At 42.3% G+C, this 15,270-nt stretch overlaps 1 protein-coding gene across 1 annotated transcript; it reads right to left on the bottom strand.

Annotated features, from left to right (window-relative positions):
* Positions 1–1,927: 1,927 nt before the first annotated feature.
* PCDH20 (protocadherin 20) lies at positions 1,928–7,336 on the bottom strand. The gene is made up of 2 exons (XM_068929685.1): positions 7,260–7,336; positions 1,928–6,036 (listed from the first exon to the last, which is right to left on the bottom strand). Exons 1-2 carry the CDS (start codon positions 7,308–7,310, stop codon positions 3,337–3,339), a joined length of 2,751 nt encoding a protein of 916 aa, XP_068785786.1. The 5' UTR covers positions 7,311–7,336; the 3' UTR covers positions 1,928–3,336.
* Positions 7,337–15,270: the final 7,934 nt, after the last annotated feature.

Raw genomic sequence — 15,270 nt, 5'->3', positions numbered from 1 at the left:
TAAGATAGTGGCAGCTTTTTATGTCGCCTTCAGTGGACTTAGTGCACAGTTGCACGTTTGAACCTTGATACTGAAAAATGGGCTTGAGAGGCCATAAGATTAATTGTTTTTTTGAGTTTTTGACAAGCAAAGCACTCTAATTCTCTTTTCCACGCTTTCAGGCCTCACCATTTATTGATATTCTGCCAGGTGTTTGGTTAATTTTATATCAAAATAATAACTTCAAAGAGTCACGAGGCTCCTAGATCTTTTAAAAAAAGAATAAACTGAAACAGAAAAAGAGAAGAGTGAGCTATTTTCTCTGTCCACTGCCACCGGGCTCACTGCCCATTTCCTGTCTTTTATTTTTTAATTTGTTAATTCTAATGAAAATGTGTTTGCATTGCAAGTTTAGGAGGTCTTTGGCAACACAAAGTTTAGGACAATCTCATTTTTTTATGAAAATGAACAAAGAACACCCACTCACTCTAAGATTGTTCAGTGGATATTGTAAATGAATGAGACATTTATTTTTGTGCCAGCTCAACTACCAATGTCGACAAGATTTGCATACATTTTGGCAAGTGCACTGCCACAAGGTGGTAATAAAATAGGCCTTTTATGTTTGAATCTAATTTACTTTAGTTATACTCATTAAAAATGTGTTTTTCACAGGAAAGCGTTTTCTATAAGGGATATTTTGAGAACAGCAAGGTCACAGAAATGTTCACTGTATAGCTAGGATCAAGCGTTTTGCATTCAGAAAGAATAGGAGCACTTTTGGGAGGAGAAATTCCCATGTGCTATGAATTTCAGATACCTGATTATTTTAACACTATTAGGATTTATATTGCATGCTTAATTCTTATGCTTATTACTTGCTACCAACTGCATGTTTTTTTAGGTAAAACACAAAATGTGGGATTTAAAAAAAAAAAAAAAAAAGCAAGCCACTATGCATGTTTTACCCTCTCCAGTGACATTAGCCACTAAAGTCTACTCCTAGGACGATAAAAATGTGCTTTTACTCTGTGAGCTATTATTCAGGGTAAAGTCTTTTTCACAGGTAGCAGTGCTTGTATGGCTGAAGGTGTGAATCCAAACCAATTACCTTCAAACGTGTGGAAAACTGTGTGAGTGAAATGCTGCATGAGCAGTACTTTGATTTTAACAGGCTAGTACAAGCACATTTTATTATGGATTAGGAACGTGTTTGTGGGAAACAAACCAAAAAAAGCAACAAGAAGAACAGCATTTTTAAACTCTGTGTGTTTAATCAAACAGGTGCAAGCCTACGTACTGGCTAAGCCTGAATAAAAATATCCGTATAGTTTCCTATGAAGACACACTGCAGGATCAGGTTTATGGTTTTACTCTGTTTCTTAAAGTGCCTTCAGTTTGCTCCTGCTTATATCATCTTGATAAGATATTGGGCTGCTAATTCAAATAATGGGAAAGCAATGAAAAGAATCCTATCTGTCTTTTAGCTACTTGTCTCTTCACTGAAGAAAAACATGCAGAGGAGCTAGCTAGCTTCCCCACTATGGCAATACAGTGTATCTGTAATACAGAAGCCAGTTCCAAAGAATTTGTCATTTTTGTTCAGACATAATGAACAATGTCTCTTTGTCACAAATGAATTTCTGGGATATGTACCATTTTTGTAGTTTAATAATATTAAAGTAAATCAAAAAAAGGTGATTAACTGCAAGCCCTTGACAGGCTGAATTAATTTTTCATGAAACACAGCTATCATCTGTGCACAAGCAAATAATATTCTAAATTGAAAAAATAACTATATTGTACATTAATAGTGTATTAATTTGGGAAGTATTATGAGATGCCAGATAAAATAACCAGCACCCAGGCATTTCTGAAATATGTATTTCTTTTAACTAAAGTAATTCTTAGCTTTATAATTCAAATACTAGCAGAAAGAGAGAGTGAGTTATTATGAAAATATATAGCTTTAATTTGCAGACATATAAACACTTTTGGTACATTACAGACATATGATGCCAGAAATCAAAATAATCATTTTTAAGCATAACACTAATTTATCTTGTTTACACAGAGAAATTTGATGTAATCATCATACAAAAGATAGTTCTCAGCTCTTACAATGAAGTGAAAGTGATGCATCACTGATAAACCTGCTGCTTTGTTGCAGAGGATACAGCAAAAGAATAAATTATCAAGAAAATATGCCACCAGTCTTGCAAGTTAGATTCTGGATCTAATCCAAAATCAAAGCCAATGAAAAGGAGCCAGGAATGGTAGCCAAAAGACAGAAATAAGATCTTTCACATGAAATACCAATCCAGAAAGGAGCAATAGTCAGTATAAACTAAGTCTTATAATTCCTTATAATATGAAGTGATTTTTGTTTTCACCTGGCAGATCAAATTCAGAAGTATCACATGAAAAATCTATTACACAACCAAACTGATGGAGTACTACTGACAGATTGCTCAAAGTACAAAAAATATTATCACTCCTCTGACAACTAAAGATTTAGCCATCCTCTTGCTTCCCTGCATCTGGCCATGTTTATGAGGATGAGCATGGGGTTTTCTCTACATCTGCTGCAAGAAATATTAAATGTAATTTTCCATAAAAATGACCAGTGGACTGCTGGAGCAAATGATAATGTGGGTGAAATCTGTAGCAAATGAAAGATGATATGCCATAGCAGTTCAAATTCTCATTACATTATCTTGCACTCTTGCTCAACAGGAATTGCACTTCTTGTTAATGCCTTTTCTATCCTACTGTATAAGCTTTACTTGTGAGGTAATAAACATTCTGTTTATTTTACTAGTGCATTTTAACGTCCTTATTCTTTTACTTGTACATATTACTTGTACATAAACCAGGACAGACACTTCTTTTTTTTTTTTTTGTGTAAATGTCTGTATGCCAATGTATATTTTATATTAAAACCAATATATTTAAAATATATTCTATGTTTATCTTATGGACAGAACCTCAAATAGTTTCCAGCTCAGGAGCAGCTGATGCCCTCTTGTGGTTAAAATAACTTTTTAAACTTGAGTTTAAAGAATTGTCTTACCTTCCTCTTTTTTATGATCATAGATCTGATTGATTTATGAAGGTTGCAAACGATGTCCATGTTTTAAAGATAGGGTGCTAGCTGTTAGTACTAAGGTTTCATAAAAAAGCTGTACACTGAATTTGAATTTAAAAAACTGTAAACCGCTATTTACAATTATAATATTATTAAGTTATAAATTATTGGTCCTTCACTGCAGCTTCTTCCAACACAACCCACAGCTAGGTGTTTCAGAGTTGTCCAGGGTTTGTTAGACATCGGTTTGGATTATCTGCAAGGAAATGTCAAATGTTAGAAATCTCCATTGGTTTCTTTTCCAACATGTGCAGGTTAATTCTTCCATTTAATGGGATTTGTACTTCCAAGTTTTCGTCTGTTCTGTGATGCTTTTTCCCTTTTCTTAGACAGATGTAAATGCCCATGCCAGTTACTAAGGTGATTGAACCCAAGCTTATTACTGACAGAGCTACTAGAGTAGGCATGCAGGATGCTGACTCCACTTTTTTATGTGCAGGCTCTATGGATATTTGTGGCTGCTTTTCTTCTATATTGATGTCAGGCTCCTTTCTTAACAAACTTTCGATATAGCTCTCATTGCTAACAGTGTCATTGACAAAGAGGTTCACCATGACAGTGGAATGGAGGGGTTCTGGGTAACCGTGATCACTAACTTTTACAAGCAACCGATAGAGGCCATAGTCATTTTGCATCAGTGACTCTTCCAAGGTGATGTTACCAGTTTTAGGATCAATCCGAAACGACTCCGGTCGAGGGCCTCTCCTTCCTATGATGCTGTAGGCTATGACTGCATTCATGCCAGTGTCCTTATCAACAGCATAGACCTCAGTGATGGGAGAGCCAGGAAGAGTAGAAGGAAGTACCAACAAATAAGACATATTAGATTGAGGAAACAAGACCAGAGGAGGGTTGTCATTTATGTCCAGAAGAAGAATAGTTATTTTTGCAGTAGAGGACAGGGCAGGATCACCACCATCAACTGCTTCAATCCACAGAACATAGGAGCTTTGCTGCTCCCTGTCAAGGGGGACTTTAGCTCTCAAAACCCCTTTGCCAGTATCTATGACAAAAATATCACTTCCGTTCACAACTGAAAGGGCAACCCATCCATTTTGCCCTGCGTCAGCATCTGTGACACTGATAACTCCAATTTCACCAAACCCTGGAAAATTTTCTGGTACGAAAAAGCTGAAATCCTTATTGATAAATCTTGGACTATTGTCATTTTTATCCAATACAGTGATGGCGACAGTTGCTATTGATTCTCTTGGAGGAAATCCAGAATCTACTGCTTTGACAGTATATCTATATTTCTCTTTTTCTTCTCTGTCCAGCTGGGTGGAAACTGTAAGAACTCCTGTGGTTTTATCTAAAGAAAAATAGGAAGGGGCATCAGGCCCTAAAAAATAGGACACTTCTCCTCTTTCTCCACTGTCAGCATCTGTAGCATGCAGTTTGGTCAAGAAAGCATTGGGAACATTGTTCTCCTCAATGGATAATTCTATTAGCTGGTGAGAGAAAACTGGTGAGTTGTCATTGTCATCCAGAACCTGTACTTTGATTATTTTGTTGACATGAAACCCTTCCGAGTTCCACGCGACTACTGATATTTCATACAGCTGCTGAGTCTCATAGTCCAAAGGCTTTGTGGTCTCTAATAAGTATTCATTGTTGTATGGCTTGTACGGTGACAGTCTGAAAGGCCCGTCACCATCCAAATAGCAGTCAACTTTGTATTTTTCATCAGGGTCTTTGATGGTAAAAAATGCTATTGGTGTGTTGATAGGCTCCAGTTCCTTCAAGTACACCACCCCCTCCACTTCATTAGCTATGAAACGAGGGACAACTTCAGGTGGCCTCATCATGACTTTGATGATGGTCACTAGCACTGTGATCACTGCAGGGATACAACCAGGACCATTGCCCAGTATGATCAGCCTGTGGAGCCTTGGAGTGTCCCCATCAACCTTACTGGAGAGTGTGATGACTCCTGTGCTTTCGTCCAGATGGAACAAGTCTCTGGATGCCTGGGGGACCTTTTGACTGTAGGAGTAGGTAATCTGGGCATTCGATCCGAGGTCCATGTCTATGGCGTGGACAGTGACCACGTGTGTCCCTAGGGTGGAATTCCCATAAACTGTGATGTTGACCTGAGAGTCATTGAACTGGGGGCAGTTGTCATTGATGTCGCTGATGCCAATGGTAAGGGTGGCACTGCCCACAAGCGGAGGGGTCCCCCCGTCCTCAGCAATGATGACTGTGACATACTCCTCCCTGGCCTCCCTGTCCAGAGCCCCCATGACGATCAAGTAAGGGGTCCTCTCCCCGCTTTCATTCTCCTCCACGTCCAGGGTGAAGACACCATAGTTATCTCGCAGGCGGTACGTCTGAACACTGTTGGTGCCCATGTCGGGGTCGAGGGCAGGATGCTCAATGGCCAGGCGGGTGTTCACAGGTGCGTTCTCGGGCACAGAAAGGCGGATGTGGGGCACAGGGAAGTGCGGTGCATTGTCGTTGACATCCCGGATAGCGATCTTCACCTTCACCAGGCGGAAGTACTCCTGTGGCAGCACCAGCACGTCCAGCAGCAGCAGACATGACTCAGGTGAGGGTGACGAGGAGGAGGAGGCAGCGGCTGCTCCCCCGATGATGGTGGCCCCGCTGCTCTCCACACAGAGAGCTTCCCGGTCGATCTCCAAGGCTGAGGTGTGCAGCTCTCCAGAGCGGTTGTCCAGCCGCACGTACTGGCCCCCCAGGCCACGGGAGGCCAGAGTGAAGGAGAGCGGGGGCTGGAGGACTGGGGGGCGCTGCCCGTCAGCTGTTGGCAGCTGCAGATCACGGGCCAGGCTGCCAATGAGCACCCCAGCAGGCAGCCCCTCGTTGAGGCTGTAGAAGAGCTCGGTGGCACGGCTGTAACTGGCGAAGCAGTTGAAAGGTCCGAGGAAGAGCAGGAAGAGGATCAAGTGCTGAGGAAAGAGAGGCACAGGGGTGTGGGGAGGGGGCAGCGTTAGAGAAGGAGGAGAGGGCCAGGGGATAGCCACCCCCTTCCCCGCTGCATCCCTCATGGCCACTGCGAGCAGCAGCGTGGTGCAGCACCTGCAGCCTGGAGCCACTCTCTCTCTCTCTCTCTCCCGCCAGCTCTCCCCTTTCTCGCCCCCCCCCCCCCCAGTTCAGCGGCTACTCCCAGGCCATTGCCATCTGCACCCTCCAGGCAACACCAGCTGCATGCCCCCCAGCACTGGCAGAGACGGTCCAGGGACACCCTGCCTGCTCCCCCCACCAGCAGCACTTCTACCTCGGACACGCTACCTGCCCTCCTCCCCCGCCCCCCCGAGCCTGCCCCACTTCTCTCCTTAAAGCATCATGCAAACCCCCAGGCACCCCGTCACACTCGCTGGCCCCTTCCATCTCCACAGCAGCACCTGTGCAACGCGTCCCCATCTGTCCTCCCCCCACCATAGCTCTGTTGTCCCCGCAGCGCTCATGAGCCCCCGGCGCACCGGCCGCCTGCCCACCGCGCTCCGCGCTGCGCGCACCGCGCTCCGCCGCGCTCCGGGCGCCCCAGCGGCGACAGGTCTCTGCTGCCACCGTGGCCGTGGGCAAGCATCGCCGACAGCCCGGTGGCCACGGTCTCCCCCCCCCCCCCCAACCGCGGTGCCCGAGGGTCCCGGAGCCCCCCGCTCACGCCCTTCACGGCTCGGCGCCGGCTTAAAATACGAGATTAGCAGAGGAGCCGCGGAGAGGTCGCCCCGGGGAAGTCGCCCGCCAGCCCCCCGCCTGCGGACACGGCCTCCCCGAAGTAGCTTCGGGTAATCACCGCCTCGGGCGGGTTTTACCTCCTCACTCGCTTTTTTGACATTCCCCCCCCCCCCCCCCCCCGGCCCGCTTTCCCCTTTTCCCCTGGAGCCAGAACCCGCGTCGGCAGCAGCAACACAAACTTTTCACGGCCGCTCCGATCTGTAGGGGATCGGAGCTGAGAGAGAGAGAGAGGGAAAAAAACAAACAAACAAACAAACAAAAAAACACATATAGCTAGAGGTATGTCTGGGGGCGGGGAGGTGGCGGGGCGGGGGTGAGGGTTGGGGGGAGAGGCAAAGGTTGCTAATTTTGCAGTCCCCTGCCAAGTCGCGCGTGGGAGGCAGGACGCGGCTCCTGCCCGCGCCGGCCCCAGCCCTAACCCTGCCTTTACCTGCAGGCTACCGCGGGCGCTGGTGCTGCCGCGGCTGCCCGGGGGCCCCATGCCGGGCCGCCGCCTGCGCCCCAGCCGCCCGCGCCGCCCGGCCAGCGCCGCCGCTCCGCCGCCGCCGCCGCAGCCCCTGCCCGGCCGCCGCCGCCGCCGCCGCCGCCGGGCTCTGCGCGCCGCCCACCCAGGACACTCCCCCTCCTCGGCACGGCTCGGCTCGGCTCGGCCCGCCGCGGGGGGCGGGGGGGGAAGGAGGGAGCGGAGCCCCCAGTCACGGGCACACGGCAGGCGGGGGGGGGGGGCGCGCAGCACCGCGGGGGCACTCGGACCCCCCACCTCCGAAAATACCTCCCCCCCCCACCTTTCAGTTTGGGCACTGCAGGGATGGCGGAGGAGAGTAAATAAATAAAATAAATAGAAATCGGGTTGTCCTTCTTCTGCTGGCTGTGGCATGACCGCGCGGTGTGGCTCTCAGCCTGCAAAGCCGGAATTAAAAGCTAGCTCAGTTGCTTAGCGCTGGGTGGGTAGCGGGCAGGTTGCACCTAAGCAAAACGAAAGTAATGTTTCGAGGAGCCTGCGACTATTTGTTTGGAGGAAGGTGCGCGTCCTGCCAAGATTAGAGCAGCAGCTGCAGTTTCTTGCCGGCTAAGGTCCACTCTGGCGGAAGATTACGTGCTCTCTTTATAGCCGTCGTCCACCGTAGCCTAGACTATAAGACTGCCGTAGAATTAGACATGAAGTTACCAGCTCCTCGGAAGCTTCAGAGAGTGCAAGTCCAGTTATGCATTTCCTTAGCACCGTGGACCAAACGCCTGAACAGCATGGTTAGCTACTGAAAGCGCAGTTAAGCTGTCCTGTGTTCCTTATTCTGTCTCTCTGCAAGATTTGTGAAACAACTTGAGATGCTTGCCCTTAGTCTGAAAGTTTTCAACAGTCTAGATCGAGACTATTGTTGAGAGTTCAGGGATTCGGACTCTGGCAGACAGTTGCATTTGTCAAACACAGTGGAGCTGCCCTCCACACAATTGAAGTTTATGCAAGAGATTAAGCTGCCTTGATCACACTGGATCTCAGGACCGTCTTGAACTTCGCTCTCCATTGCAAGTACAGTGTGCAGGCATTTTATCTCAGCTTGGGTACTAAAAACATATAGCAGAGCAAAAATTCCACCTTGAATCAAAACAAAAAAAAAAAAAAATCACTCCTCCCTTCCTCTCCCTCTCTCCTGAGACAAAATCTAAGTCTAATCCAAAAGGAAGAAACAACAACAACAATAAAATGTTTATAATTCCAATCCAAAAAAACAGTCCTAAGCCCAAGCCTTTTGCAATACTACATCTTTCAAAAGCAAATCATAGGTGAAAAATACAGATCATGGTGTTTAATAACTCTTGTGATGCTCTTGGAAATTGTGAGCATGAGGGCAGCAGCAAAACCTGAATAGAACCGAACAAAATAGAAAAAAAAACTTCCAACACCAACTTCCTCTAGGGCCGTAAACAAATCACATTGATTCCTTTTGTCTTATATCCTATATCCATGATATACAGATAGTGCAAAAGTGTTTATCTGAATCAGAGCTTCGCCACATCCTTACTGAAGTCAGTGGCAGCAGAATCAGTCTTTATTTTATCCAGTGGATCCCTTTGTAACATACTTTCCATTTTAATATCCATTTCATTCTGAAAATGATGTTAGCACAATAATCATATATGACTTAAACAGTACAGTATTAGGGTACTAACAAAGGTATATTTATTATTCACTAATCTCTAGGGTTTTGAAACCACTTTGTGTGTACTGCCCTTATAAATTGTTTATATCTTTACCATTCAATTCTACCACAAATAGAAGAGAGTACAGCATATACAGTTCAGAGCAAACCTTTGTAATTTAAGAGAGAAATCAAACTACAAAGTCCTATACTAAATTCTCACCTCTGTACACTGTTCTGCAGATTGTTCAACATGAAAAGTGCCCCTAAACGATATCGTATCTAAGTTAGTTTAGTTGGACATGACAGATGCTTTTAGTTGACTCACGTCTGCTCTAATTTTACTCATTTCAACAGAGAAATATCGATTCCATTGGATTTCAGTGGAGGTTTGCCCCGATTTCTGTGGAGCTTGTATTTCATAGACTGCTTATAATCTTGGTTTTAGCAAATCAGTAGTCTTGTGAAGAATGAGTCTGAAGTCCCTATTAAATTCTATCTTCATTTTTTTTTTTTTTTCTGGTATCTCGGTTTATCTTCCTTTCCTCTTATTCTGTTGAAATTACTGACCTATTACCATACCCTCCTTCTTAATCATCCCAGCCACTGTGTTTCCCTGAGGCTTCTAACAGAACCAGCTATGCCTCTACCATTACAGCATGCAGGCTTTCATTATGCCTGATACATTCATTTTATTTTATTAAAACCACAGGTATAACAGCAGAAGTAAAAATTTTCTGGGGCAGCTTGTACTTGTAGAGTATTTTATTTTGGTAGACATCAGCAATGTGTCATAAGTCTACAAGGCTTCTTAAAGACTAATATGTCTAACAAATAAGGTATTTAAAGACATATACTCCAGCCATGTATGGGATATGGAATGAAGGGAGGGAAGGTGGAGGCAGTGCAGAACAGAGACAAAATTAGCACATTCATTTTACCTTTTTTTTTCCCCCTGTTAGCCACTTTCAAAGTCCCAGGAAAACATTCACTGATTTCATTAGACTTCTATACTCAGGCACATTTTCTGTAGATGTGTAAGATGTTAGCAGTTTTCTATCCCAATTCCTTTTGATCACATTTAGCCAAACATGTCATTTTAACTTGCATTTTACTATGTCAAATCTTATTATCACTGAATATATCCATATTTTCCTATAACATTGCTCTGCCCACAGTTGTACCACATCCAAGAGTCTGGTTATAATTAGCCAATAAGAAGGAACAAGTAGGAGCATTTCTGTGGGATTGCCTCAGGTGAGTTACAAAGCACAAGACTGATATCAAGCGACAAGCCATTACAGAAGTGCCATGGTTATTTATAAATGCATTAGAAGGAATATATTATTGTTATGGTAAAATAGGCTATTTAACTTTATTAAGGTGGACATAACTGGTATTGATACGCAATTGAATTTTTTTTTTTTTTTTTTTTTTGTGGGCAGTGTTCTAGATGGAAATGTTTCTAGGGGAATCAGTGAGGACTATCACTTCTGAGATATTCACTCAGAGATATCACTTCAAATATTCTTTTTAGCATAGCTGACAACCCTGAATGACTTTTACAAGAGACGGAGATGCAGATACATATTATCCCCTCAACCTAGCAAAAATCTGTCTCTTTGTTCTAGTCTGTAGTTCTACTGAGCAGGGTGGCAGTCTGAGATTGCCCAATGCTCATTCAGCTGACAAACTTCTTAATACTTTAGTCAGTGTGACCCTTTGAGCAGGTGTTTTTCAGTGATGAAACTCAGTGGAACTGAATGAAAGCAGTGGTATTAGCATTGATTCCTATTCACAGTAAAACTGAAAAAGGCACAAGTGAGTACTAACAGACTGCTCTGAAGTGTTTAAACTGCGTGACAGTCAGGGCAGGTAAAGGAGATACTTTTAACTATATTAGAAATAGAAACCTTCTATTGCTTCACTGCTTAGCAAGGAAAATAGCCCACATCCTGAACTTCCTGTACAGGATAGTGGATTACAGTGTGAAAGACTCTATGAATATTGGATAATGACCTAGCGTGCAGCAGTGCTGAGCATCTGGTGTTCCCATTTATACCGAAAGCTGTGATCATTCCACGTCGCTGCAGATCAGACCTAGCGTAACCATCCACTTCTTGGCACAGAGCATGAGAGGGGCCTTGCCACTGCTTTCTCTGATGACACCAAGAAATAGTCAAAAACCTTAGGTCGGATAAAGGAGCAGCAGAACTGGAAACGAATGAGTCTTTGGAGTCTGCAACGGTCAAAGCTCCACTCATGCCTTCAAGGGTTGATTCCTTGTGTGAGAAAGCTCTAGGGCTTTGCTCAGCAGTCTTTCAGGAGTAAAATCTTGCCACAGACATAACACCTTTATGTGGGAGTAGCTAATGTGTAAAATGGTTTCTAAATTCAAGAAAAGATACCCCACAAGGCAAAGCAGTGTTTGATAGGAAGGGTGACAGAGGTGGATGTGATTTTCCTTTCTAGTCAGCTCAGCATCTGTTGGAGACTAGGACTGCAGTGTGAGTTATCACAGATTTGAGTTGTCAAACATTGGAAAAGAAAAGAAACTTGGCCAAAAGCTTCCCACAGTTCTCGAACCAATTACATTTGATAGATTTTACCACCTTCATCCTTAAATTCTTTTCAGGTTTCATAAAAATACAGGTTTTTTTGGTTATGATGTTTTGCATATGTCTTCATACTTCTCTTTTTCCCTGGAAAAGTAGCCAAAAAATTCCAGCACTGGGAAGGATTACCTTCAATGTTTTCTAGTCTGATCACAACCGCATTCTCTAAAGGAAAACCAATTTAAAGTTTATTAACTAAGCAAAAGCTTCTAAAAGCAATTAGAAAGGAAAGATTTAAGTCAGATTATATTCCAACTCATCTTTTTTACTAGTGGTTTTTACACTGTATTACACAGTGCATTAGCATTTATTTTCATTGACTTATAGTGGCAGGCTTAAAATAATATTTCTTTTGTTTTGTACAAGCCAAAGCACAGGCTGAGGTACAGCGCTAATATGCTACAGCTAAAAATTACTAATATCATAAGTCTTTCTTTATGGTCCTTATCATATTAGTTCAGGGACTGCATCCTAGCTTCTGCCAGGTTACTGGCTACACTCTGCCTGCAAGTTATGAGGGTCTCATGAATATGTAGATGTTTCTGAGTCGACTTCTCGTTGACATTAAGCCATAGCTTCTGAGCTGAAGTGGCAGCCTGCTGACATCAGAAATCAGATCTGTGAGGAGCACGCTGCTCCCAGCAATGGCTCACACAGCACATTAAAGAAGTCCTGCAATATGCCAGATAGTTATCAGACATGGAGGCGCGTGCCTATCAGGCTCCATGTAGGCTGCTGAGTGTCTTGCAGTTCCTCTCAGCCAGCTAGCCACCGGCTGCAATTCCATTTCGTTTTCTGAGACTGAAATGGTGAGATAGTGGATATAATGCTATACTATAGTCCATTTTCCCGTTACAACTGCAGCTCCGATAGCATTTTAGTTTCTCTTCTCTTGGTTCTTCTGAAATAAACATGTATGTGCATATATTTCTTTGTCAGAGGAACTTGCTACCTTTGCTCTGAAATATGTGTTACATATTGTAGTTTCACCTGAAGGTATTGGCTGCACAGGAAACACTTTGGCTTCCTTGACAATAAATTATTTTAAGTCTTCTAAGGACCGCATGCTGTCATCTTCCCTCAGTCTAGAAAGTAAAAATTCTTAATGAAATCTTATTCCCAGATCCCCAAACTCTAACTTATTTCTTGCTCACCAAAATTCTTAACAATGCCAAAGACCTTCCTGAACAAGGGATAAAAACAATTTGAACAAGTGAATTGACCTAGCTTCAGTGGGATTTAGTTCATTTTTTATGGTTACAATGAAAAGAAGATTGTTAAACCAAACAAATTAATATGTAGTCAACTTTTTTACATAATGGAAAAATATACTGGCTGTATCCTTCAGAACTCTTGTAGCTGATAGCTGTTTTATTGTTAACATTGTTACTGTCATTGCCCAACTCCCTACTGAGATAAGAGTTCATAAGGCTTTTTCTGTACAGGTCCAGTACAGACCTGTACAGCTCTGTCACTTTGACAGAGCTAAGCCCACTATGACAGCCGAATTTATTCAAAAGTTCATGCAAATAAAGATTTTTATTTAGTTTTTGAAAGCATTTTGTCATGCTGAAATCACACTTCTTTTTTGCTCAACATCTTTATGTAGTAGAAAGAGAGGGCTACTCATTAGAAAGGATGGGATTTGCTTGATCTAAGTTAAATACCTAAAAATCAGGTGTCTAATTCTGAGTTGGTCATTCCAGGCTCTTTTTCTTCCACAGAAATAGGCATTTTCAAAGCTGATTTATCTCATTCTAAGCTACGTGTCTAAAACAGGTCAGAGAAGTTGCTCTGTGGAGGGATCTGTTTCTCTCTACTGAATAAAAAGGCAGGCTAGAGTGAGTAGTTTGGATACAGTGTTTAAGTTGCAGCTGCTTAAAGGTAGGCTATGTGAAGCCTAATGTTGCTGGCAATAGTAGAAGCAGTTACCGTGTTTCATTACTTATAGAGAAAGAGATTTCTGAATGTTTAATCACAATAGTTACATTGCAGATGGGACTTTAGGCAATAATTGGTGATACACTTTGAGACCATGCTGTCAGATCCAAAGCCTCTAAATGTTGGAGGCTGGTAGGATACTTCTCACAGATTATCAATCAAGAACTATTTACAGATGTTACTGCAAAATCATTTTAGAGAATAATTGTATCTGATAGGAAAAGTGATCTGTCCCTAACATAGTTTCAGAAAGTCAAATTTCATTACATACATTATTTGTTACCAAATGACTAATAGCTTTATTCATCAGAAACCACTTGTTTCATATGCATACACTTTAACTCAGATAAGTGAAGAAAACTACATTACTTACAGTAAGACGATGTCTGAAATTTTTACCCACAATAAGATAGAACTTTCACTGGACAAATCTGAAATATTTTTTAAGTAGCATAGAAAAGTCAGGATTACAATTTGATTTCTTCCCTCTTTTCAGCACTGCACACCTCTAGGGCTCCACATAATAACCATTTAATTCAAGAAAGCAGAAACTCAGCGAGCAGTTTAATAAAAGTCAAAAGGCATTTCCTACAGCATAGAATAAAATTATCTAGTGTTTTACTTCTTCATATAGTAAATTTCTTCAGGGAAAAACCAATTTTATTTTTTTGTTGTTGCTAAAAATGGAATCGCATAATTCATGGAAAAATGAGCAGCATCTACAGAAGGGTAAAGCTTTTCTCCTCTTTATTCAGGATAATATGGAACTGTGAATGAAATAGCAATTAATGTAAATTTCTATTTCAAACATATTATTTTAGCAATGTACCTTCTCACTTGGAAATGTTAACAGTATACACATGAGGTTTGTTAGTGTTCCCTTGCTCTTTAGCGATATAAAAAAACTCCATTCCAACTGTCTAGCCAATGAACAAGAGCAAAGAACTGCTAGGTGGAATAACTTTTATATGGTAGATTGCACTTCTGGGACATCTCTTCAGAACTGATGTATGCCTAACTAGTATCTCTATGAATGGAATAGGTATTGTAAGTAAATTGACTGAGAAGAGCTTGCAGCAGAAAACAACAAAAACAAAACAAAACAAAACAGGAAGCAATCCAAGGAACTATAAAATAACAGAAGCTCAATATATTCTGATGTAAATTGTGTATATTGTGCTACAAACACACGAAAAAGTCCCTATTGTATCTACTGCATGTTATTATATTTAGTTTTCCATATAATGTCATTGAAATTAAAATAATTTTCTTGAAAGAATGTTTCATTCATAAGGTGTCTTTTTTATGTTTTAAAACTATTGAGAAATGTGCAGGTAGAGGAAAGAGTAAGAGATATATACCAACAGAATCTGTAGAAGAAGCTTCTTTATTTTTTATTTAGAAGAAACTTTTTTCTATTCCACATCTCAGTGTGATTTCAGACATGCATATGCATTCAAAAATGCACTGTCAGCTTTCTACACAGAGCTAGAGCTGATACTGAACAATATACAAAATGTGTAGAGTGCAATAAACAATGCTGAGGGTCCAACAAAAATCACAAACAGAGCCACACAGTCTTCAGTGGTGGCATCTACTGGTACTATAAATACAGGTGTTGGGTAAGTGGTTCAGCTGAAACACAGAGTGACTAGATGCGTACATGGGTGCAGTACTGAGACTGTGAAGACTAAGGAAAAGCTTTGCTAGCTCCACAATTAAATTTTTCTTCATGTTTGACTTTGAA

The sequence above is a fragment of the Struthio camelus genome, chromosome 1 (assembly GCF_040807025.1).
Source record: "Struthio camelus isolate bStrCam1 chromosome 1, bStrCam1.hap1, whole genome shotgun sequence".
Lineage (NCBI taxonomy): Eukaryota > Metazoa > Chordata > Aves > Struthioniformes > Struthionidae > Struthio > Struthio camelus.
This window is presented reverse-complemented; position numbering and strand designations above follow the sequence as displayed.